Genomic DNA, 26931 nt, shown 5'->3' with positions numbered 1-26931 from the left:
TTAGCATCAAGATTGCATAATCTTAGCCCCCAATGTCCATTCTGTGAAAAAGAGCAGGGGAATATCAAACATATATTTTTTAACTGTGGGATAACCCAAAGTTTTTTAACTAAAATTACAACTTTTAAGCTCTAATTTTAAATTAGTAAACAAAATGTATTGGCTGTATTGTAGTAAAAAAATAGCATTTTTTAAAATCATAGTCATTATTTTAAGTATAACAAAACTATCAATCTATTTTACATATCAAACTAGATTACTAGAATGAATATAAAAGATGTAGAACCTGAGACTATGTTGGAAAACTATTTTAACAAAAAACTTTTACTATGCATTTTAACCGAATATAAATTTTTCAATAGAAATGATTTATTATTTGATATCGTCAGTAATTCACCGTAATATTAGTTAAGTCGTTTTAAGAAACGTGTTTCCTAAAATAATTTTAAACATAGTTATTGTTGAAGTTTGAATTCTAGCGTATGCCTCTTTTGGAAATTTAGGGTATAAAAAAGGATTGACTCACTATAAATGATGAGAAAACCCGTAATTGCGTGCACCTTTGGTGGAAGCCCTGTGATTGAGAAGGCTAGACGTTTCTCTTAACCCTAACGACGATAATGAAACTGCAGATACGTTTGGTGCCAACTGTGAATGCGGTGACAGACACACAGACAGAAACGTCCAGTTTAATACCTCTCCGTGACGTCATCGTCACTCGAAGAGGTAATAAATTGCGGCCAAAACTTTAAATAAATTCAACAACAATTATTTCTTATGCCATTTTATTTCTGTCATTTTGGGGAAAGGTCATTATATAGCCTAAATACTTTTTTTTTGTAATTTTTCAGTAAATTAGTTTTTTTTGCCAACTCTTCAATTTTCATAATAACCAAATACACAAATTCTCGTTACAAATAATTATTATTGGTGTAAATATTTCGTTCCTCACAAAAATCTAAATTTTGTTTTTTTTGTATTTGTTTTTTTCTTCTTTGAATTGTTTTTGTCTTCAATTTAAACATTCATACCAGACGCTTAAATATACAAGTGCGAATTAGTTTTAATCTCGTTATACTAAACTCTACTTAAATTTGTTTTTGTTGGTTTTAATTTTTTTTAATTTAATTTAATTAAATTTATTTTTTAAGAGTATTCACATTTACGATGGAATGCCTCGAAATTAAAAACGAAACAACTTTTTAGGCCTATATTAATAATTAATTACTTAATAATTCGCATTTACAATGAATTTATGTACATTTACAGTTACTATGTACAATAAAAGAAATGTTGTTGGTTGAATTATGGGAGAGTAGGTTTTTTATATAATTATGGGGTGTTTAATAGGGTTTAATTTAATTACGATTAAATATGCCATTAAATTTAATTTTGTTATGTTTAAATTCATTATGCGTGAGCCTCATTGCGATAAAAAGGGAAGACGAAACACTCCTAATAAAAATTTACGTACAGCGAGCTTTTAAGAACAGATACTACGCCATTAATTTTAGATTTTAATGAAGTTACTTAATTGAGATATAATTTGACAAACTTCATAATGACGTTTTGTACACTGTTTCAAAAAGCTCACTTTAAAACCTAAAATTAAATTTAAGAAATTAAATTAATTAATTAAACGAAGTAAGTTTTATTTATCGTATCGTGCAAACAGGTCGAAATTTTTTTATAAAAAAAAACAATGAAATAAATTAACAAGTTAATGAAAACTGACCCGTAAGTCTCCATCCATTTTTTTTTCGCTTATTTCATCTTAAAAACAACAAAAAATCATGTTTTTTTTTCGGCACTTACACAAACAAACAAATGGGATTTTATTTTCTTTTATTTAAATGGGATTTATTTTTCACGCATGGCACAATTAACGAACTCTCATTTTTTTTTAAACGTTGGAGGAGAAGGTTCAATGCAATAAATTTTAACTGTTCCGAAGAAGGTTTCAGGAACGTAAGTTTTGTCCTTTTTTATGTATTAGTGTCTTAGGCACTGTCTTAAAATACGCGTAAGTCATGGAGGGAACATGGCTTCGATTACTTCACTAAATTTACTTTGTTACTTTTGTAATTTCTTATTTTTTTTTTTTATTTTATTTGGCAGTGGTACCAGGACAACGAAGAAGCCCCCAAATACGAAAACGGTATATTTTGTGTGTGAAATAGCTAAAAAAAGAAGAAACCCTTCATTTTAAGTATCGTTTAATCGATCTCTCCATGTTTAATCTATGCCCAACTTGTTTGACACCCAAACCCATCAGGTCGTTATTATCCATATTGGCTAATTTTGCCCCAGTAATTCCCGCTTCGGTAAAACGGGGTTTGTACTCAGCCAGGAATAAACTCTCCAACCAATCGCAAACGTCCTTCATGGACCACTCGTGTAACGGTTTCTGACGAAACTCTTTGAGCACAGTTTTAATCTTAACTGGTTCCTTATTGTCTACGGGCGCGGCACGAGGATGAGCTCCCCGATTAGCGTATTGCTGACTATGACTATGATGCGGTGCCCTGTGGGGATGACCGCGTGAATGAAAAACTACCTCGGGTTGCTTTAAAATCGCGCTTTCTGGAGAACTGGCTTGCCCCGACGAGTCACTCGCGTTAGAAGCCAATCGAACGACGCGTTTGCGACCCATGCCAGATTCATCCGAGAACTCCGGGGGTGGAGCTAGGGCAATAGCTTCGAGTACAGCCGGTTCCGTACCGTTTTCGGGTGTGGGAATGTCAAATTCGGGAGGAGGTGGTAAGAGTTCAGTCATCACGTCCACTTCCGTAACAGCCGCCAAACCCAAGGAATCTACTTGCAAACGGATCATTTGTAAACTTTGTTCGATGCTCTGACTAAGGTTAGAGAGGTCCTTATCCGCTCGACCCTGATCGGGATTGGTCGCTTTAGCTTGCGCTTGCGCTTTCGCGTGGTACACCTTCTTGCGTTCTGGCTCGCACTTGATGGATTCGCCTTCCGCCGAACTTTCCCCAGATTCTGTTGGTGGGGGTAGGTGACTTAAAGATACAGCGTGTTTCGTAAGCTGCCGTCTACTGTGAGTTTCGACGGGCTCGGGTTGAGGCTGAGGAACTTGTTGGCGACGAGCAATTCGGTCTTTCATGATACCTAAAGCGCCCGAATCAGGTAAGCTGCCCTTACGTGTGCAGACTCTATGCTTCAATAAATGACTAGCTTGAGACAGAGTCGCTGAAATGGGAGTGTGAATGTTGTTCTCGTCAATGCTCATAGTTTCAATATCCGACGATACACCGCTGGAACTATTGTCTCCCTTTTCGTTGTCTTCCTGTATAAAGTCTTTAGGACACGATTTTGACGTTTTCATTTGAGCCTTCACCTCCTTGTCATGCATTTTGCTCAGTGTTCCAGCTAAAGCATTTTTAATGGCTTCGTTCGTCTTCTTCAAAGCAGCCGCTTGGGGACCAGTTAAGATTCTATGATTGCTAGCTCGTTCCGTGCGGCGTTCGAACGCGTATATATTCTCCTTGACGCTACTGGAGGTGACTTCTACAACCGGAGACAAGTCCTTTAGCTCCTGCTTCACTTCTAAATCCCCGTTTACCATAGGCTTCTCCGGGGTTACAGTCTTGTCCGAACCATTACCATTCGTCTGAGTCGAAAAGGAATCGTTTGGTGTAAGGGTTAAAGGACTTGGGTTTTGGTAATCACTTTTGTTTGCGTTGGGAGATTCAGATTCCTCTTTGGCAGCTTCACCCGATTCCTCCTTGTTCTTGACATTCAATCGATGTTTAGCTTCTTGCATCGCTCGTTTGGCCTCCGTATGCGGACTAGGTGGAAACCTAATTCTCTTCTGTTGCGTATTCTCGCCTTCCTCCGTGGCGGTTTGGCCAACTGGGCTCTCGGCGCCGTCAGCTTTACCAAACGTCACGAGAGTACTTTTGTCCATATTAGTTTCGATTTCATCTTCCTCGCTGCTGTCGTAATCTGGCTCTGGTATAAACGGTTCCCTATTTTGATTGCGAAGTGGTGGGTAATGTTGAGGACTTTCTACTTCGGAGTCATCGGGGCAAAATTTAGGGCTGAAGGGTCTAGCCATCGAAGACTTTCCTTTAACCGACTTCAATGTACCACGATCAGACACTAATCCGCTATCAGAGGAAAGAGAATCTCGTTGGCGATGTAATACCTTAAAGGCCGTGTATAAACTTCCAGAGTCTCCACTATTCTCGGCTTCGGATGACGTTCCACTGCGAGGTTGTTGCTTATTGGCGTTATTCGCTATCCTAGGCGGTAGCGACTGAGATCGGAGACTAGATCCACTGCTGGATCTTCTAGAGTGTCCGTGCTCCTTCTTGATACCGACCCCCATAATAGCGTCTGGAGATTCGTAGAGCTTGGCGCTGTCACCAGGTCGGAAACTCGACATAATTGTAGCTTTCTCTGCACGATTTAAGTTGACGTTGGCGTACTCTCCCATAGAGCGTGAGATATCTACTTTAACAACTTGCACCAAGCTGACACTGGCGCCAGCACCAGCGCCCACCGGTGGGGGAGGCGGAGGATGGGAAGGTGGAGGGCAACTGCTACGTGGTTCACCCTTCTTGGGAATAGACACGGGTAAAGTCTCGGCGTAAATGCCATTACCATTCACTTTTTCGTGCGCAAAATCGCGACTAGCTTTAACCCGTTCGTAAATTTCTTCCACAGATTTCCAGGCGTCTTTGTAGTCTCCAAACGTTTCGCGTCCAGTTTTATGGTAGGCGTGTGGTGGGCAAGCCAACGAATGATGGCTATGACGGAAACTTACGGTGTGAAGCTCCTCTTGACTTTGACTTCGTTTCTTCAGAGGTTCGTTGCACGCGGCTTGATAAATCTCATCCACATTCAAATCTGGTGAACTATGAAAGTCTTTGTGCAATTTGTTGCTCAGGTCGATGACTTTACCGCGCGAGGCCTTGCACCGTTTCATCGCTGCCACGCTACCGTACACTTTAGGAATCTTGCCCTTAGTTAAGTGTGCCGGTAAGGTGGAATAACTAGTGGTGCCTTCTTGATGTCGCTGGCGGGAAAAGAATTCTTCCAACTCGGCTGCCGTTATACGACGGGAACTCGGTCGAGCCCTTATTGAGGCGATCTTTTTGGCGTGAGATTCAGAGGGCGTTGTATTGGCGCTTTGCTTGTTAGGAATGCTTTCGATAGAGCTACTCTTCGTTGAACGACCTTCCGAGTCGTACTCATTCAATGATCGGTCCAGGACTTCTGGAATGAGAGTTTATATAATTCCTTGCAGCAGAAAGGTTTCAATATTTAATCACTCAAATTATTTAGTGAAAACCTATTAATTTATTACTTCGCGCATAAAATCTAATGAAACTTTTACCAATTTCAGCAAGTCCAGCTACCATTGATCTTGCTCTGGCTCGTCCAACAGATAATGTTGTTTTTGGATCTCTCTTGGGTGGTACAGGAGCTGTAACGATGTGCAAATAACACGTTATACCTTAGGCCACAAAGATATGTTATTCAAATAAATCTAATTACCTTTCTTGGTTGACAACTTTCGCGGTAAAGTGGCGCATTGCCTTCTAGGAATAAGTTGTCGATCAACAGTGCCCTGTCCTGGAGGAGGTTGAACTGTTACAACTGTCATGGCTACTAAATCACCAGACTGACGAATGATGCTGACAACGTGTTCGTGCGAAGCTTGAGACACATCTTGCCCGTTAATCTGAATCAATATGAAAAACAATTAATACCAATTAACTCTATGACTTCTCAGGTAACGGCATCATCTAACATACCTCTAAAAGAAAATCTCCCTTCTTGAGTCCCGCCATATCGGCGACCCCTCCTTTATCTACATCATCTAAATATTGCAAACTTGGCCAGTATTCTGACGGTTGACGTTCCATCAACGGACTAGTAGCTGCTTAATATGGGTTAAAGTTAATTTGAAAGTCAATATAAAGGTGCATTCTTTACTATATGTGCTATTTTAAAGTTCAATTTACAGAAGTCAATGAACCATAAACATTTCGGAACATTGATTTCTGGTGAAATTATTTTAACAATCAACTGAACCAACCTTTGGCACCTCTCAGGACAAATCCAAAACCTTTCTTTCCTTTATGAAGTATAACGGTGCGTGGTTCCCCGTACCTACAATCCAAACTGAAAATAAGAGCGCAGGTTAATCGTCGGATTGTTATAGACTATCAGCACCAATATAAAGGCTTTCTTAATTCATATATATCGATTAGGTTCGTTATCATTATTATTATTTTGGGGCTAATACAATTGGTATTAGTCGCTGATTGTCTATTTCTTTCATCCTTACATTCTCCATCTTCTTGGCACGGTGCTGACTCGTCTTGCACTCAGTTCCCGGCGACCTTCCACCCTTTGCCTTATGGGTAAAATTTCTGTATTTCTCAATTTAACTTCTTGAACGCAGTGTGGTGGGAAGAAACCCTCGTCACCGTCTCTCGTACGACCCTCAAACAACCCCGTTGACGTGATAGCAGTCACTGCAAATATTGCCAAATTACTGCCGATGTCCAGAATTGTAAACTACTTGAAATGAACACGAACCTTCCACCAAATCTCCTCGCACGAGATTGAGATGACCTAGCAATGGTAACTGGTAATCCTCGATACAAACGCAAACTGAACCAGGTCCAATTCCAGCGTCTGTAGCGTCTGGTGGTTCAGAACCAGATTCGTAGCTGGTCCCACTGTTACTGGTGCAGACTCCAGAAGAGTCGCTAGTGACGCTTTTATCTAAATAATGTCATAAACAAACCAGTTAATTCATAGCGCTTAACTTAATTAATATAAACCTGAAATAACTGTGCTTAATAATTATTTAAAGACAAGATACGGGTTGAATATATAGACACATAAATATATTAAAATTAACTTAAAATATAACTGAAATATAACAAATAACATGCGTGCATGACCAAAATATAAATAATAATAAGAAGAAGAGGTGAACAATGAAGTAAACGCACAATCAGTATCAGAATACTAAGTATTTAGTTCGAAACACTATAAAGATGGGTTGGGTTGGTGGCTCACGAAAACGTTTTGTCACCAAAGGCAATATGGGCAAATAAACATTTGATATGACCAACGTTGTCAACAATTAGTTGAATTATTCGTCACCTTATGATGTTCAATATCTAATAGTTTTCCTGGGTAAACTTAGCATTACAATGTGTTGGTAAGAGCATAGAAATGCAGTGTGTGTATTTGGAATTTTAAACGCTGTTTCACGGCAACATAAAGGTTTTTTAACTAGATTGTGGAACGCTGCAATATTGCTTAATATATAATAGCAAACTCTGGTCTTGGAAATGTTTAATTCGTTTGCGATTGTGCGTTTAGAAATGGTTGTCGATCGAATTTCGGCTGGCTTCGGAGTTTGTGAATAGAAAGTTCTTGAAAACTCAAAGCGTTTGAAACTCTGGTTTTTTAATGAGATCGCGATGATTGCATGATATTATTATATTTGAGTTATTTTTTATTTTCTACGAGTGCAACAGTTCTCTAACAAGCTGATAATTTACTTAAAATTCCTTGCTTTGCGACTATAGCTACGGTGCCTTAAAGTTCGGAGTTATTAGATGTTAGTGAATAGTACAATGCCACTAATGGAGTTGCGAGTGTCCCAATTTCTTTTTGTGGCATTATCTGATCACTAAATCTAATAGAAAACCTCCGTACTTTAAATTCTACGTGTTTTTTAAAGTGTCGTTAACGGTTTTGCTTTGTTTTTGTTTGTTTGTTATTTAGCGTACCGGTAACTACGCTAGCGGAAGCTGTATCTTCGCTATCATCTCCACTTGGCTGCGTGCACGTTGACGAGCCAGTAGAAGCTTCGGAAATTGTAGAACCACCGGAAGAAAATGGTGGCAAGGAACGATTTGACGGACAGGGTGACGGTGGCTTCAACCCCAGAGTCAGATCCATTCTGGGGTCACTGTGAGTGCGATTTAACAAGGCCATAGTAGCGGCACTGGCTCGACGACGCGGGTTGTACTTAGGTGCTTCGCGATACGGAACTATAAAAACAAAAACAGAAAATCGGAAAAAACAAAAAGAAAAAAATCCCTCCCTGAAATATAACTTTGCGCACGAATTGTCAATTTTGATTGGTTCAGAGTCAGACACGTGACTCAAATGGCCCAATAGAGTGCGCCGCGAATAGATGCATTTTGGTACAGTGCGTATGCAATTTTTAACACGAAGAGTCATCATTTGTTGACGAACCTTTAGATTAAAGCATAAGTTCATAAGATATGTTTCATGAGTTTATCACTGGTTACTGAGAGCTGGTCATGAAGTGACGCGGTCATTGGTTCTAGTGAAGCCCTGTTAATGTCTTAGTACCGACTAGATTGAAAGATGGACTGCAAAACCGAGTGTAGTCAATTCTTGCGTCGTTCTCGAACTAGCTCTCAGTCAGTATAAGTACTGTTATACTTATGGGAACACATCTCATAAACTTATGATAAAACCAAGCAATGACTCTTCGATTTTAAAAATGTAAACTTCTAATTTGAGAATAATTCTTACTCGATCTAAGATGTAAGTTTTCATTTTTTGACCTCACTGTACACAATACAAACAAATCACTAAGTATTTCTACCCGAATCGCGATTAAAAAAGGTAAAAATCCAGCGTTTCAGCTTTAAAAAATTCGCTTCTGCCAAATACAGTAATATAATTAACTACTTCTAAGACATAATTGCGTTTGAAATATTACACAAAAGAAAAGAGTATACAGTTGTATGATAATTTTAAAGACCAGTTCTTGCCTACAAATTGTTAGACGACACGTAAGACTTTGGGATAAAGACAGAAAAAATTTGGGAATAGAAAAACAGAGAGAGACTAATCTCATTTTATCAAACTCGCTTAAAAGCCAAAAAACTCTAAACTCAAAAAGCTCAGTTGCAAAAGAAGCACATAATTAAAGAAAAAAAAACACAACATGCATATGATATTTAAATGTTGAACACTACGAAATATTTCGGCCTTTTTTATTCACTTCAAAATGAGACTGGGGAGAAGGGTTTTTGATGTTAAGCCATGCTAGTTAAAATTGGTAGAGTTAGGTACAGACCTGGCAATTTTCCATGTGGGGCTGTGAAAGGAAATCAAAAGTTAGTGCTAGTTAAGTGGTTAAGGATGGTTGGTTAGTATAGTTGGTTAGCTATGAGGATTAATTTCACCCAAAAAAAAAAATACCCGCCAGCAGGAATTGAAACCCACCCCCCTAGCGGCTGAGAACTTAATTTATTTAGTTTTAAATTTGATTAATTGCACTTGGAAATTGTGTAAGGCTTAGTACACTACTTCTACGCAGTTAAGACTAAACTAATGAAAACAAGAATTTGATGAATTAATTCAAATGATTCTAAAATTAACTTAAGTTCCATGATAACCTCCTTTAAAGTAACTTTCTCGACATATTCAACCACTGTTGCCATCAACGAAGAATGGACACAACAATGGCGTCAGTTATTCACCAGTACTGACGCCTATTAAATAAATACACCCTTTTGAAAAATGGGCGCTTTGATCACTTGCGCTTTTTTAAGATGTAACAACAGGTATTTTGGTTCAAAGACGTTTGATATGGCTTATAACAAAGGATTGGTAAATTTGAAGCCATATCTAAAGTCTTTGTCGTCTTAACACTATTTCAAGTAGACGATACACGCCCTCCGTTGAAAAGGTCTATTACTTTGAAGTAGGTTAGTATGAACCATTTGTTGATGATTACAGATATGGTTATTTTGCGTATCTTGATATATGATATTACCTTATATTAATGATTCATTTAAGAACATTTCGTAGTACAATAATAATTTATAATACATCTTGTTGATTCAACTTCGTTGTAATTAGGAAAACTTGCTTAATTATCGTAGCAATCATAACTACAACGAATTTAAATAATACACCACAAAACTACCGCAATCACTCAAGAATTATATAAAAAAATATTACGAAAGCGAAATATGGTAATTATATCGTAATTGAAAATTTTAAAATGCAAAATAAACCGAATAAACCCAAATAAGCGAAAATAAATTAATAGCATCTAAATTTATAAATATTATAATCAAAATTTAAATGCACACTTTTTTGTACTTCTGTTAATTTATTTATAATATTTTGTAAGGCATTGTTATCATAGAGTTGACTTAAATTAAAGTGTGCATTTATAAACATCTGGGGATTAACTTTATCAACTAATTTCGTATTTTTAGAACTGGTTTTTAAAATATTTTTCGATGTACGTCGTACGGAATCGTTCAGTTTTAGCAAAAAATATAATTTAAATTAAAAGTAGAAATTTATCTTACCGACATCCTCCGGCCTATGATTTTGGATGATTTCGGCCAGATTTAGGTTTCCGGCTATAACGGCTACTTGATAAGGATTCTGATTAGCGTAATTGAGCGAATTTTTATCGGCACCCCTGAATAGGAGAACTCTGGCACAGCTTTCTTGATCGTTAACGGCGCATACGTGCAAAGGAGTATTGCCACTTGCATTATGAGCGTTCATATCGGCTCCGTAAAACAGTAGGTGCTCCAAATGTTGAACCATACCGTGTTTGCAAGCCTGTTATTTAAAATATAAGAATGAAGTATTATTATATCGCGTAACACAACCAGCCAGCCAGCCATGACGGTGAAGATTATAACTTTTTCGCTCCGTCTTTTCGGTTTTTGGTAATATAGAGAGCTTTCAGTTGGAGGAGGAGCCGAGTCTCGTGACATAATTTAGGCAACCATATTGGCGAGTTTAAAGCAGGAATAAAGCTAAGACCACCCAATATGGCTATCAGAACAGTGGTAAGACTAGGGAGGGTGTGACGTACTACTATCCCATCTGAAAGCTCTCTATTAAGTAAGTGCGACCGTTTTCAAGTTATAGAACATTTTCGACTGAAAATCGCTCATATAGAACCGAATGTACACGGGTCCTATCACACTGTATGAGTTCTAAACATACTTGGTGAACTTCTTGCCATCCTTGAGGGTCCGTAGCCCCGATCATGGCGTGATCATGAAGTAGTAATTCCGTTATCCTAGGATCACATCCATATAGCACAGAATAGTATAGTGACGTCAGACCTCTACTATCCTTGTAATTCGGTGATGCACCAAGATCTAATAACGTCTAAAAATTTAATAAGAAAAAATAAATATATTATTTAAAAAAAAACAAGATGCCGAAGCCATAATTAGACTTTTGCGCATTATATTGCGAATTAAAATAACTTTAAAAAATTATTACTTTTAGAGATTCATAGTTATCCTTTTCGACAGCTTTATGAAGAGCAGTTCTACCATCTTTGGTCCTAAAATCGAGCAAGGCGCCACCATTTACTAGAGTCATTATTAATTTCGCCGAATTGGGGACTGCCACTGCTATCGTTAAAGGCGTTTCTGTAAATAATTAAAATTGAAAGAAGAAAAAAAAATCAAGTTCAATTACCGGATCTAGACACATTTTGTAGTTTATTTCAATCGTATAATTAAATCCCTTAGGCCTAATTTAGTCATCTAAATTAAATAATATCGTAATGTTCAAATGAGGTGGTGCAAAAAAGCCACTTCCGGTATTTTTGATATTAAAATATTTAAAGCGTGTAAATAACAATTTCCATAAATTTTAAAATAAACCGAAAAAAAATTTAAAAATTGGTTTTGAAATTTTTGCTATTTTTTTGTGAATGTTATTTAATAAAAAATTTAAAAAAAAATTCCAGCTATTTTTGAGCCATTTCAAAGTACCTCTGAGCCATTTCAAAGTACCTCTGAGCCATTTCAAAGTACCTCTGAGCCATTTCAAAGTACCTCTGAGCCATTTCAAAGTACCTCTGAGCCATTTCAAAGTACTTTTGAGCCATTTGTCAGAAACCTTCAACTAATTAAAACACTACTTGATATTCCATAAACAACTCTACCTCAACCTACCAAGCATTTCTTTTAAAAATAAACACTAAACATAAATTCTTAATTAAAACTAACGCCTCCACTAAATTAATAACCTTGGTCTCATTCTGTACACAAAACAAGTAGCCCATTTGTACAGTACTTTGAAATATTTTCTTAAAAACCCTCACAAAGAAAAATCTTGTCAAAAACCAACAAAACATAAATTCAAAATAAAAATTCTTTTTAAAAAAGAGTGAAGTCATTTAAAAGAATTTCTATCTTAAAACTCAGCTGTCCGTTTTCAAGGAGATATAAAATAAAGAAATTCAGAAAAAGATTTATGAAGTGAGCGAATAAAGGGTAATTTTCGGGCCTCATTAGCCCATTATTAATGAATCGTTTAGAACGGGGCAATTAAGGCCAAACCCAAATCATGTTTCTGCAGCACAGATTAAAAATTCTTTCTTTTTTTTTAATATTTTTTTTTGTTTCAACGTATCTCCATTCTCAGCCATTATCAAGTACATTCAACTTAATTCTTCCTGTTGAAAGACGTACATTTACTGCACGTTATAACGCATTAAAATTCATGCAGGTGGTCTATTTCAAATTGCGGAATGCGCCAATTAACAGATGGGGTGAAATATAAGTTGAACTTTTAAAATATTATTATTTGTTATTATTGAATATCGTTAAGTTGTATTAAAAGATGCGAATGAATATTTCTCAATTTAATTCAAGACGTTGCAAAAAGTGTAGTGTTTAAATGAGTTTTTATTTTAATTAGAGATTAAGTTAAGTTAAATGAGGGTTTGATTTAATTTTAGAAGTAGGAATGGAGAACAGAGTAATCTGGGCGCGTGTCAAAGTCCCGGATCCCCTTCCCCGGGACGGAGGGATATGAAAGAAGAGGCGGGGTCATAGCGACAGAGGTAAAAAGGAATTACGTATTTTTCGCCGTCCCCGTCAGCAACGTCATCAAAACGTAGTTTTAAGTCAGCCAATAAGATAATTTAAACTTTTCGTTACGTGTTAAAGGGAGGGGCTCTATACTGGGTGGGCTATGAGTCGGATTGAAGTAAAAACTAACAGTTCTCCATTCCTACTTCTAAAATTAAATCTATCCCTGGTTAAATTAAATTTAATTATAAAACCATAATATTGAAAATCGTGTGTGAATGAAGAATTTGATAAAACAACTCGAAACTAATTTTCTAAACTATTGATAACCATGCACGTGCTAGAAAAGAATCACATGACGTAGTGTTGAATCACGTGCATCAAGATAAAACTCTCAGAAATTCACCGCGCGTTAATTTAAACCAGAAAAGAAAACATTTCATCACATTGCAATCCGAACCTTTTTGAACCCTTAGAAAAAATTTGCATGACAGAAAGCACGTTTGAGACGGGAATCTGACGTTTCCCAGGATTCGTTGTGGTAGTAAAATAAAAAATAAAATCGCGCATAAAATCACAGTAAATTAACCTTACCTCCCGTATCGGGGCAATGAAAATTGGGATCCAATCCTCTTGCGCAGAGTTTACTGACTTTCTCCACATGGTTGTTTGAAACATTCTCTAGCATACGACGCAAATTTGCCTGCACCAATCAAATAAAAAAAAGAAAGAAGTAAAAGATAAATAGGGTGATTTAAAATCTCCCCGGGTTATTTCAGGTAAGGCCGTAAGTCAAAGACATCTTTTAAGAAGTACAACTTGTTCAGTTAAAGCAGATATGCAATCAAAACTTAAAGCTTACTACACATGCGCGGGTTTTCAAACCTTGCGTAGGGTTAAACAGCGTCACCAGATGTCGTAACGCAAGCTTTGTGTAGTAAGCTTTAGTTTCACAAACAGTCAACAACTAAATACGTTTATTACTAACTCTAACACGGATTGATTCAAAACAGTATTGAAACCATTCACACCAGGAGTTCAGACTATACTTGGTACTGCACTTTGACCCTCAAGTAGTCAGGCCTCCTGGTGTAAATAGTATCAATGCTTCTTGTCTGAAAACTATGTTTTGTAAATTCATCAAATTTAGTCTCAAATTTGGTTCAAAACATTAATGAAACCATTTCCACCAGGAGGTGTACTGCTACTTGGTACTGCACTTTGTCCCTCAAGTAATCTGGCCTCCTGGTGTAAATAGTATCAATGCTCTTTATCTGAAAACTATGCATTGTAAATTCATAAAAATTTAGTCTCAACTTTGGTTCAAAACATCGTTGAAACCATTTGCACAAGGAGTTCAGACTACTTGGTAATGCAGGACTTTGTCCACCAAGTAGTCTGGTCTCCTGGTGTGAATGGTATCAACACTCCCAATCTGAAAACCATGTTTTATAAATTTATCATAATTTAGTCTCTTTAAAGTTGATATTCTTTCCTCTTGACAAGTAACACGAAGTTTTTCTATAAACGTAACAGACTAAATCGTTCTTCACTTGTCCATGATACATTTTGCCTCGAAGCAAAAGCGTATAATACCCTTTTTTCTCCATATAGATAAGTACTGAAGATGTCTAAGTGAAATAGGAACCCCGCGGGTCCACAACACACACCCCAATTCCGATTAATAAAGATAAAACTTGCATAACTACATTCGTCTACCATAAACGTAGATAAACTTCCCAGATAGCTTGACAGCCTTGCTAAAAGCGGGGGTAATGGGTTACGTAACCCGTCCATCACTGTCAAGATAGTATGACGTAAGCTATACCTAAAACCAGTATCACGTTGCAGCCTTCTTAAGTATAAAATTGTGTATAATCTTCGTAAGATTTAGTGCCAAGACACAAAGGTACGAGTCATGTCTACTCCGTACGTAGCTCGAGACGTCTTCGTTCTTTGAACTTTCTCATGTATGTTTCCGGAAATACGGCAAAGGGTTGGGTAATTTTACAGCGAAAATGGCGTATTGGTAATTATGATATTTTGCGTTTTAAGTACTGGAATGCACCCTGTAATAGAGTGGTGTCTGTTTTATATCATAGGGCATTCACCATAGGGTAATAATTAAACTCCAAGGGTATAGGGGCCTATCTTATCGTCCATGGTATTGTGTTTCGCTTTCTTTAGGTCTATAGTGTGCATAATAAATAATTGTTCAGGATAAGGACAGATCCAACCACTAAATTTTGATATCTAGTCTCAAGGCATCAATTAGGGTCTTAAGAGGTAAGCGAGGGTCTCCTTTAAAAATAATATGAATACCATGTTTTGGGATGTAAGGCTTGTTCCCCAATTGATAACTATTCAGCAAATGAGACGAAACCTTAGCAGACGACCAAAGTGAAACAATACTTATTAGGTGTCCGCCCTCTCTGTACCGAGTTCACCGTGACAGTTTAGAAATTTTCTGTTTATTTTTGTGTCGTATAGATCGTGTGCACTAAGGGGCTAGAGAATTTCCGCCCCCGTTTCTTAACCACTCTTCAGGGTTCGTGGAATTTGTGAAAGCATCTCAGGTTTGGAACTGAATGATCTGAATCGAACAGAACTTCAAGCTTCTTGTAGGCAACGGTTTATTTGCACTCACAAATGACTAGCGACACTTGTTTGCACACTATTGGGAATTTATGCAAGCTTTACTTCAGAACGAGAGCTTAAGGTGAGAACTGTACCCTTGGATTATCATTATTACCTTATGGTATTCCCAACAACGCAAAAAGGATTTTGACATTTATTTGAATTGGTTGCAAATTCTCTTTAGGCGCAACCTCGCAGCCATTTTACAAAACATGTTCCAGGGCAAAAGAAAACTGTTTTAAGGGTACTTAAAGAAGGCAAAATAAAGAGTACATTTAAAACATTTTTATACTGATACGGGCTGGGCTATCTTTCGATAGTGGAATGTGATGAGTAACTTAAAGTGCTTTTTAAATACAATGTTGAAGTTTTTTAAAGGGTGGAGTTTTGTTTTGAGAAACTGCCTTGTTACAAATATTCTCTGTTATGAATAACTGATAATGAATGGATTTAGGGCTTTTAAAGTTCTCTCGTTACAGTTAACTGTTAGCAATAACGAAAAACTTAGAACAATTTTTTTAATATGTATTTGATATTTTACTTAATAATTTTTGAAATTTAATACACCAAACTTATTTTTAATTGAATGAAAAGTTTTCATTCGAAAGATCGTATAAAATAACGAATATATTTCAATTGAAACTATAGTTGTATCATAAGTCTATAAGACATGCTCCATAAGTATAACATTACCTACACTCCGTAATGCTAGAGACTGAGAGCTAGTTCGAGAACGACTACACTCGGCTGCTTAATTCCAATTAAGTCTGTACTAAGCCTTGGACAGCAGAGCCCCACCAGGCCTCCCTCGCTTTACCTCGAATCTATGACCTACAACACTCACTTCAAAATTACAAGCTCCAGTTTGTAACCTGAGATTAAAAACTTATGGTGAACATATCTTATGAACTTATAGTCTTTGAATAAAAATGCTTAACTGTATCAGAAAATACTGAATTATATGGTTTATTAAACTAACATAATTCAAATTCATTATTTTTTAATCCATAAAAACCATATTAATTAATAAAAAATTAAGATCAGTCTAATTAGACAATCTAAACCCTAGATATAGAAAAAAAGAAAGCAGTGCCTTACCCTGGTATGAAGTTGTTTGACTTGTTTTTCCTCCATATTCATCATTTTATAAATTCTTCGCTTGTACCGCAACTACAGAAAAAAAAATACATAATTTTTAAAAATAATTATTAAAGAAATTGGTAATTTTGAAGGGTCACACTTTGAGAGTCTAAATTGTTACGTTACAACATCACGCGTTTTATAATGACAGAAAAATGTTCTCTTCATTAGAAAGTTGAACGATTAGGGTAATGGTAAGAGTTGATAACCAAAAGTATGCAATTTCGGATCATTATAAAACCAAAAGACGTAATGTCTTTCAAATTTGGCGGGAGATAAAACGCACACGTGTTTTTCAATTTATTTTCAAATTAGGCTTAAAGAAAAAGAACGGTATATTTCTAAATATAAAAGGAATTAAATATTAAAATTAAAATAAACGATCTCTTATTACAATATGGTAATTAGTACATTTAATTAGTCTTAAAATAATCAAGGACTACTGCGCCATTCCCCCGCTATTGGTTTAGTGCATGGCGTCTGCTAGCCCGAACCCACCTTACCCTTATCTCTCTCAGCCTGTGAGAATTCAACCAACCAATCCCGTAGAGGTAAGATCAGAGGTTCTGGCTAGCAGACGCCACTAAAGCAACGTTTCAAAACGTGCCTAATGTGTAGTAAGCTTTATAGTCTATAGTGCTACCAAGAAGTGATATCTAGTTTATTAGGGAGAAGGTATAAGATGCCTAAGTATTCGCTCGCCATAGTTCTGCAGTCCCCCTTTCAAAATACAAGGGGGGATGTAAAAGGAGGCCCCGGGCTATTTCGCCTCTCCTCAGTTGGAAAATATGACTGTAATTTTCGTCATTCGCGTCGCGCTGACGTGCAGGAGTTTTCAAGAACCAATGAGATCGCTGGTTTTAATTTAGAGGCGGGGATTAACTCCGGACCTACGTTTGGACTGGAGATAAAACTAGAAATGTGGAGCGAATTTATACCTTCTTCCTAATAAACTTGATATCACTTCTTGGTGCTACAAGTTTGTTGGTCATTATACTCATCACTATTAACTCTTTTGGAATTATAAATATAATAAAATTCGGAAAATCCACTAATGGTTCGTGGATCAAAAAGATTTACCGCTCGATTGAAAAAAAGGTTTATTAAATTTGCAACATTAGAATGGTCAGAATTTTCATTTTTAATCCAGTTTAAACTTTGAAAAATATCACCCATTCCTAAGTCTGCAATTTCTATTCATAAATTTCCAATTTGCCACGAATTACTGCGGTGTAAATTAGCATTCAAATTCATTTAGGCATCGCAGTTGGAAACATTTGCGGTATATTTTCACACTTTCAACTTCTACCATATTAAAATAATGTAATTCAGTATGAACCTTAAGTAATGAATACTGAAATACCATTGAAATATTATAATAATATTTCTATTTAGGTGTGACATTTTTTGAATATAATTTATTGATGATACAGTGTGGGAAAAAATTGAATTCATTGTAATATAACCTCTAAGCAAGATCTTTCATTAGTTTCTTATCAAAACTGGCTGAAGGTAACAGGTGTTATACGCATGGGTCTAGAAACCGGGAAGTGTTGAAATTGAAATTTTTTAAATACGTCACAGGCCCCACGTGACACGCCAAGATACAAAGACTCCACACTGAGGACTAGACACCTATAGTCCTTGTTTTCATTTAATCAACAGTTCAACGCTAATTCCCCGAAGTGGTAATTTTTGAAATAATAAAAATTAATTAAACTTTTTTGAGCCACGCCTTTCCTCAGTCACGTGATGCCTATGACGTATTTCAAATGCCTGCTTGAACAACCTTTAACCTCTATTCCCTTACGTTACTAATTGTTACAAATTAATATGAACCATGCAATTTGGTAAATTCAATTTGAAAATTCACGAATTACTGTGCATAAAGAACAAACAGACAAACAAAGATAAATGCGCAACTCACCTCTAGAAAAGCCTCAGGATCGTCAAAGGGATAGTCGCCTAACAATCTCTCTTCATCCAAAAACTTTCCCGCTTTGCCGTTAACTGGTGGACAAAATAATCCATAGTTGAAGCTTTCTTTTAATTCCTAATGAAACGGGAGAAAAATAAAACGAAATGACAATTATAAAAAAGAAAAACACCCATAAAAGTAATAAACCCTGCCTAGAATCTCATTTAAATATGTATTATTACGTCAACAATACAGATATATTTTCGTTTCCCGAAAAACATTATTTTACGAGGTCACAAAGAACAATGACGATAATAATAGTTTTTGAAATAAAAAACAACTTTATTTGCATATTAAACGCTTTTACTGTTTATGTTTTACAGCCATGGAAACACTGACAAATAGACCATTCCATGAAAAACTTGTAGAGACAGCAACACATAAGTGGGAGATCACCCTCTTGGTATTCCCCTGGTGGCAACCAAGAGACAACACCAGATCATGGATTAACTAACGCTCGTTAATGCCTCTAACGGTGCATGCTTCTTGGCACGAGAGAAATAACACGAGAAGTCGGTCTATTCGGACTCTGTGATGGTTGCTTCTCTTTTGCAATTAATGAAATGGTCCATAAAGAAAGGTAAAGGGGTTTTTCTCACTTTCTCTCTATAGAGTAGAGTAATGGCAGCCTTCTGCCTTCGACTGTATTAAGCTCGGAGGGGAAAATAGCATAGGTTGTCATTAGTCTATATTGCCAGATCTATTTCTGATCGAAAATACGGTTTGAGTCAGTACAAAAAACTTCCTGAACAACAAACTTTTATCAAAATAGACAATAAGCATTCTTTCAGTTCAGGTTGAAGAAAACGGAAATTATAAATAATAGTTATCAGGTGGTTGGTTAACTTTACCATCATACCGTATAAAGATATAATTTAAATTAAATATAGAAAACTATTTCTGCTTCTACAATACGGGAATTCCGTTATAAACAGTTGTAAAACTATTTTTGGCTATACTATTTTGCAGGAATAGCATAATAGCATATGGAAAAATATTTCTTACAACATATACCCTAGCTCCTGAAAAACTGATAAAATTTCCTTCTCTGCATGGAATTCGTACGTTTTGAAAGAGCTCCCAACAGAATTCGCTTGCCAAAAACATGGACATTCCTTAAACTTAAACATATGGTTCACCCATGACCACGAATTTTACTAATTATAACTCTCCCTGGGTTTTCGAAAGAATTGCGATATTAATTTTTCCTGATTTGTCAAATCTATCCCGGTTTTTTTCGATGAACCTTCTCTATTGTCGGTTGTATGGCGTACTCTTGTAGGCCAAGGTTATGGACGACAAAGTTTGAGGGAATAAGACACATACCAACATGTACTGCCCCGTGTCCACCGGGGGTGACTTGACCCTAACACCCCTTCCATCACTTCCATCCAAGTAACCTAAATTTTTCCTGCCTCATCACACACAGAAACCTCGTTAACCACATTCTATCTGAGGACACAGAGACCCATTTGCATTGGAACCCTTAATAATTAAGAACCTTTAGTGTCTTAATAAATATGTCTATGCATTACGTTTTTGGTCCTTTAACTATGAAATTGTTAGTGAAAAATAACATGGGCAAGTGATTTTCTTGAGAAGCGTATCAACGCAGGACACGGGTTCGAGCCCTGACCATGCAAATGAGTGTTGCGTTACTAACAAGGGGACAGACAAAACTCGGTCTCTTTCACAGAAAACATTGTTCTGTTGGCCAGTGCTAAGTTCACGCAATGAAGAATGGAAAACGCTTGAACGACAGATATTCCCAAGATTGAGGAATTGAAGTCAAAAAGTACTTACACTACACGGACCAAAGATCATGCTAGTCTCGTAGAATTTACCATCAAAATCCCGCGACTTTTGAATCAAAGTCACGCGAATTATGTCCGGATAATTCATTTTACTCGGATTAATAGTTAACTCTTTCATTTTACCCGTATTAACATTTAACTCCTTCATTTTAATTAATTGCCATTAATTCTACATTCCAATCAATACGGAAAAAATTTAGACTAGCACCCAAGTCAGTGAGAGCCCGCAGCGACGAAGCACCGATCGAAATATGAATAGTATTCACTTTATTTTCAACCAAAACACACTTAGTTGAAAGCAAAAACCTTGGGAACGGCATAACACGCTTCATCTACAACACACGATGACGCACATATATTTTTCAAACCAACTTCAGTTGCAATGGAGCAATACGGTAAATACTGAAGACCTATACGGAGCTAACGCGTTTTTTAGCCTTTGCGTACATTTAATGCCAAACGAAAAACAGTTTAACAATTTAAAACAGAAACAACTGGCGTCAGATTTTCTACAGCGTAGCCTCGTGACAAACAAACACGTGAACTGAACAGTTTGCTATATTATAAATGACATGTATGACAGGCTAAAATGCAGATTGGACCGTAAATGACAACACACGTGCCGACCAATACGTGAGGTGAACAGTTTGCGACAGAAAAAAATTTGATACAAATTGATTTGAAAGTTCATGTGCCACACCAACATATTTAGGGAAAACTAAACGCAGATTACCACGGACGTTCATGGGCTAGACCAACGTATTCCGGGCAAACTAAACACGGATTTCCATGGACGTTCATGGTCTAAGCGAACATAATTCTGGGCAAACTAACACACAGATTGCAAAGGAAGTTCATGGTCCAATCCACAATATTTAGGGCGAACTAACACACAGATTTCCACGGAAGTTCATGGGCCAAGTCACCATATTAAGGGCAAACTAAACACGGATAGCCAAGGAAGTTCAAGGGCCAATCCAACATATTAAGGGCGAAATATACACGGATAGCCAAGGAAGTTCAAGGGCCAATCCAACATATTAAGGGCGAGCTAAACACGGATAGCCAAGGAAGTTCAAGGGCCAATCCAACATATTAAGGGCGAACTAAACACGGATAGCCAAGGAAGTTCAAGGGCCAATCCAACATATTAAGGGCGAACTAAACACGGATAGCCAAGGAAGTTCAAGGGCCAATCCAACATATTAAGGGCGAACTAAACACGGATAGCCAAGGAAGTTCAAGGGCCAATCCAACATATTAAGGGCGAACTAAACACGGATAGCCAAGGAAGTTCAAGGGCCAATCCAACATATTAAGGGCGAACTAAACACGGATAGCCAAGGAAGTTCAAGGGCCAATCCAACATATTAAGGGCGAACTAAACACGGATAGCCAAGGAAGTTCAAGGGCCAATCCAACATATTAAGGGCGAACTAAACACGGATAGCCAAGGAAGTTCAAGGGCCAATCCAACATATTAAGGGCGAACTAAACACGGATAGCCAAGGAAGTTCAAGGGCCAATCCAACATATTAAGGGCGAACTAAACACAGATTGCCTCGGAAGTTCATGGGCCAAACCACCATATGGTAAGCTAAACACAGCTTTCCACGGAAGTTCATGGGCCAAGTCACGATATTTAGGGCAAACTAAACACAGACTGCCATGGAAGGTCATGTGCCAGCCAACACATGGGCTGAACCGTTAGATATGGACTAAATTATAACTAATACAGACTAAACATTTATATACACCAAAAAACTAGTGTATCAATTGCCGGGAACAAGTGGCCAACACTATCGGAACGAACACCTGCTTTTGGGGGGGGGGAAACCTTCATGGTACTGATTAAACGTACGACTAGATGGCGTACTATGTTCTACCAGAGGCATAATACATACAGACATTTAGTTAGCTAACAGGAATCATTGTGTGTCCATTTTCTAAACGTATTTGGGTGGATTTTGTGGCTAATCGTATATATATGACGAATTTTACCTGGCGAAGAATCTATCTCACTGCACGCGCTTGACCTCGCGTTGTTACCAACCAATGAAATTACGGTTAGAGAGACACCATCAGAATTATGAGGCGTTACGGACAATAAGTTCTCAAGCCCATCCCACAAATCCCGAAATCATAGAAATTAACGTTGTAGATAGGGGGCCACAATTATTCCAATAATCCGTATGTATTCCCGACTACCGCAGTAAACGAAGCTGGGAAAAACCATTTTTACGAATTCTATCAAAATGTCAATCAAGATATTTCGTAATAGAACCTATACCTGAGATTTCGTAACACAACCCATGCCTGAGATTGGATTTTAATAAAGATCTCTGATGATGATAACAGTGGAAAACGTGGCCCTATCACAGTTTCAAGTAATATTGAACATAAAGAATTTAACTTACTTTAGGTAGAGATGATAAAATTTGTTGTTTCACGCTCCAAATTATTTCGTCTCGATGAAAGCTCATACACTTCTGTAAATATATTAAATAAAAAACCAAGATTTAAAATATGCAAATTAATAAAAAAAAGTAATTGGTTTTGAAAAATTGGTTTAAAGTTTTAGTCCTACGTCAGCCCTACCATTGTAAAAAATAGACCTAAAAAATTTTAAGTTGAAAATAGACAATTTTGAAAATAGTGTTAGAAAAAAAGTTTCAAACTAGGCCTACCCTTGTAAAGTAGGCTTTTAGATAAGAATTTTTTGTAACCGAACTCTATCTTTGAGATATTGAGTTTGCGAGTACTTTTTTAACTAGAACTTGTACAGAACGTTTGTCCCCAGTCAGAAAATAAATTAATTTAATGTAAATTTAAATCAGTATTGTTATATTCTTTTTTCTTAATAAATAACCATAATCACAAATTGGGATTAATGCTGGTAGATGGCACTGCAGAAAAAAGGGTGGCCTTCCGTGGGGGATTATAAGATTGGCTTGTTTATGCGTGGCAAAAATTAAACAAGACCATTACGCCATCTATCTTTAAAGGTTTCGGAACAGAAGTGATGCATGGCCTACTGTGATTTCTTTCTCTCCTTGGTCAAATAGAGTCGTTTCGAACTAGCTCGAGCTGTAAGTCTCTAGCATTACGAAGTATAGGACGTGCCATACTTATGGAACATATCACTTATAAACTTATGCTACAAGTTATAACGATCCCAAAATATCATATCAAAGGCTGTCATGATTGTGTTCTCGAACAGGCAATTCAAATCAATCACATTAGAAACTATCAATAACCTTGGAAATCAACCTTGGTAAATTTCACACTCCATAATATCAGTCTTTATATGGTTTGGTTAGAACAATGCATCGTAACAAAATAACAGAGCTCTCGTAACAACAATTTATATGCCTTTAAGTTGAATGGTTAGCCACGATACGGATCTTCATTTCTACTTTTCTTTCTTGGAATCTCGTGGCAACCATACATATCATGATATACATTTCTTCAAATGGTTTCATCCCATTCTCTATTTTACTTCTGATAGCTAGCTCTCTATATTGAAAATCGTGATTCTTTCTTTCTTTTCTACAGTTCTCTAAAAACATTTCTTATGTCCGGTGCGATGACCCGCTCTCGGTACACGCCGGTTCCTGGTAGGAATTACATTCCCTAAGCCTTGCCAGAGTGCATCAATGACCTTTCATCATTAAAGGTCACGAAGAAGAAAGAAAAAGTCTTAAGTTAGGACTAGGGTTCAATTCAACTACTCTGTAGGGAGGTAAGGGTGCAGAAACCGGTTGACAAGAATGTAATGTTGATTTAATTCAGAAGATTCAATGATTCCAAGTAAATTTATGTCATTATTAAAACAATGGATATCCTTGTTTGAGAGTTTAACCCTATACGTTTTAGGTAATTTTCTTTAATGGCACCATGAGGGAAATACCCCAAAAGTTATTTTATTCCATAAGAGAGTATAAAGAAGGGTAGTTGAAGTTAGCAGCTTTCACAAGGGATTTTGGGAGTTCTCTTTTTCTTTCTTATTTTTCTTCAAATATTTGTTTCACCGTATTTCAACCAATAAGAGGGCAGAAAAAGATGCGTGTGCACACCGGAAGCTTAGAGCTTAGAGGTAAAAGTTCAAAGCGAGGACAGTCCAGTCGCCGTCTTTATACCCTCTTTGGTTCAAGTTTGTCCAAGGCTTAAACAGTAAAGGCGTCCCTTCATTTAAGAGTCCTTTTCGTTTAATGGTGATCTAACCTGGTGACGTCAATAAAACAATATAATACAAGCTCATTCCACACGTCACGTCAAAGTATGATCCCGGTAAAATAGATGAAAATAAATGAAAGAGACCCCTCATGGTAGGGTCAAACGTTTGTGTCCATTTTAAGCCTATTTTCATTCAATGTGAATCTGAGCTGTTGACGTAAATAAGAGCTCCTCCTGCACCTGAAAGCCTCATGGAGCCACAAACATAAAAATAAAAACAACCCCAGGTGTCTGCATATAAGCTTCTCGTTTCCAAGGCAGAGTCTCGCTTTAGAAGTTTAAAATCGGTTTATAAGTTCATCTAATCCGACATTGAAAACGATGCCTTTCAATAATAAAAAAAATAAATCAACCTTTCTCAAAAGACAAAAACGTCTCGAGGTTACGTGCATCAAATCATTTTAACGTACCACGTACTGGCAATCAGCGTTAATTCGACACCGAAGCGCGCAAGTTTCAAGATTCGCGTGATTGGACAAGCAAGGCTATTCAAAAACCCACCACATTAACTGACGCCTACACTCTCCTGCAGTCGACGCGATATCATCGACGCTTTGTAATTATTCCCCCTAGAATTAGGCTTAATGCAGAGTTACCATGATAAGTTCAATTAAGATAGGCTAGCCAAGGCTTAAGACTGTTGATAGTATACCGATAATCCCTTGGTTGGTTGTTTGGTGAAATTGAAGATAGCATCGAAGCAATTTTAAGTTCGGGTTACTCAGTTTAAGACTAATTGACAGCTGAATAACAGTCTATTAACCAAGGTCTCGCGCCAAACTAACTGACGGATTAATTACAAAAATGACAGTTCTCTATAAAGGGATGCGAAGAAATAAGTATTTTTTTCTTTAAATATTTATTTAAACTTCAATAGTTTTGATTAAATTTTTCTAGGTCAATTTTTTAAACGGCAAGGATAGCTTTACACTTTTAAACGACATAAACTAGCATTTATAGTAATTAAATACTATAAAACAACGTTTAAAAATGGTATCTAATATATTGTTTCAGGGATAGATTTAATTTTAGAAGTAGGAATGGAGAACAGAGTAATATCTGGGCGCACGTCAAAGTCCCGGACCCCCTTTCCCGGGATGGGGGGGGGGGGTGTGAAAGAAGAGGCGGCCGGGTCATAGCGACAGAGGTAAAAAGGAACTACTATTTTTCGCCGTCCCCGTCAGCAACGTCATCAAAACATAGTTTAAGTGAGCCAATGAGATAATTTAAACTTTTCGTTACGTGTTGGAGGGAGGGGCTCTATACTGGGCTATGAAGTAAATACTAACGGTTCTCCATTCCTACTTCTAAAATTTAATCTATTCCTGATATTATTTTTTGTTGTTAGCTCCTTTTCTTTTGTCATAGCACACTCGATCACGTCTTTTGACGCTCGATCGAGTGAGCTATGATTTAGCAGACGATAAATTAATAAAACGTTTTAGGATTCTTGCAGCGCTCTCTTAGCTGAATGGGCCTTTAAAGCAGTAAAGTTAATTAAATGAAGTAAAAACTCACTTGAAGCAAAAGGTCAGGAACATAGATTTGTAGAGGAATGTATTGGTCATCGCTTGTCTGGCTTACACTGTCTTCACCTACATCCATTTCCATCGACTTCATGACCAGCCAGTTCCAACCTCTGTCATAATTAAATTAAAATTGAAATTAGTTACTAAATACTCATTTATTTATTTATCTCTAATTTTAAAAAGGATTAACGTATGGGTAAACACTAACTACGACTTGCTTATATGAAATTAAAATTGAGATTATTAAATTTCTCGAAGCAGAAAACAATAAAAAAATAACCGTCAATTTATCAAAATAATCAGAACAAAAAAAAATATGATAGGAATCTAAACAGTAAACCTAAGCTAAAAATTAAAATAATAAAAACACTTGCTATCATTATTCATTCATTCATATTATTATTTTTGTTAAATTCTCACTATCTTTAAAATTTTAAATTTTGGTGTAAAAAAAAAAAACAAAATAAAAATTTCTTTTCAATTGAAGTAAATAGAGCCGCCCTTAAAAATACAAACTAATCTAAGTTAAAATTTATTCGTGGCATAAACTACTATCTCAGACTAATAAAGCCAACCTACACTTTTATTTTGAAGTATTTATAAAATAAAAAGTGAAAGATTTCGTATGTTTTTCTCACGAAAAAATGCAACATTCGATATACCAACTCTGAGAAATGGGCGCTAACTAAAAGATTTATGGGTGATTCATTGCGATAAACTTTATTTTATGCCACGGCAATTTTTCAACTTAA

General features: G+C 36.7%; 1 protein-coding gene across 13 annotated transcripts in view; it reads right to left on the bottom strand.

The window, feature by feature from the left end:
• Positions 1 to 768: 768 nt before the first annotated feature.
• The window catches only part of Prosap (SH3 and multiple ankyrin repeat domains prosap), a 188815-nt gene continuing 162652 nt past the window's right edge, over positions 769 to 26931 (bottom strand). For 6 of the 13 annotated variants that reach the window (XM_089857221.1, XM_089857222.1, XM_089857220.1 and 3 more), the window contains 17 exons: positions 26169 to 26289; positions 22832 to 22903; positions 18550 to 18675; positions 16581 to 16652; positions 13440 to 13548; positions 11302 to 11453; positions 11017 to 11184; positions 10362 to 10623; positions 9113 to 9133; positions 7785 to 8048; positions 6574 to 6762; positions 6320 to 6509; positions 6068 to 6153; positions 5784 to 5911; positions 5524 to 5710; positions 5363 to 5452; positions 769 to 5241 (listed from right to left, as the gene is read on the bottom strand). In XM_089857221.1, the coding sequence (XP_089713347.1) occupies positions 2201 to 5241; positions 5363 to 5452; positions 5524 to 5710; positions 5784 to 5911; positions 6068 to 6153; positions 6320 to 6509; positions 6574 to 6762; positions 7785 to 8048; positions 9113 to 9133; positions 10362 to 10623; positions 11017 to 11184; positions 11302 to 11453; positions 13440 to 13548; positions 16581 to 16652; positions 18550 to 18675; positions 22832 to 22903; positions 26169 to 26270 (5259 nt within the window). In that variant the 5' untranslated portion in view covers positions 26271 to 26289 and the 3' untranslated portion in view covers positions 769 to 2200. The remainder of the gene's footprint in view (positions 5242 to 5362; positions 5453 to 5523; positions 5711 to 5783; positions 5912 to 6067; positions 6154 to 6319; positions 6510 to 6573; positions 6763 to 7784; positions 8049 to 9112; positions 9134 to 10361; positions 10624 to 11016; positions 11185 to 11301; positions 11454 to 13439; positions 13549 to 16580; positions 16653 to 18549; positions 18676 to 22831; positions 22904 to 26168; positions 26290 to 26931) is intronic. The other 7 variants (XM_089857214.1, XM_089857211.1, XM_089857212.1 and 4 more) reach the window with 7 other exon arrangements.

The sequence above is a fragment of the Phalangium opilio genome, unplaced genomic scaffold (assembly GCF_054372755.1).
Source record: "Phalangium opilio isolate 3A_F unplaced genomic scaffold, DU_Popi_V2 ptg000217l_1, whole genome shotgun sequence".
Lineage (NCBI taxonomy): Eukaryota > Metazoa > Arthropoda > Arachnida > Opiliones > Phalangiidae > Phalangium > Phalangium opilio.
This window is presented reverse-complemented; position numbering and strand designations above follow the sequence as displayed.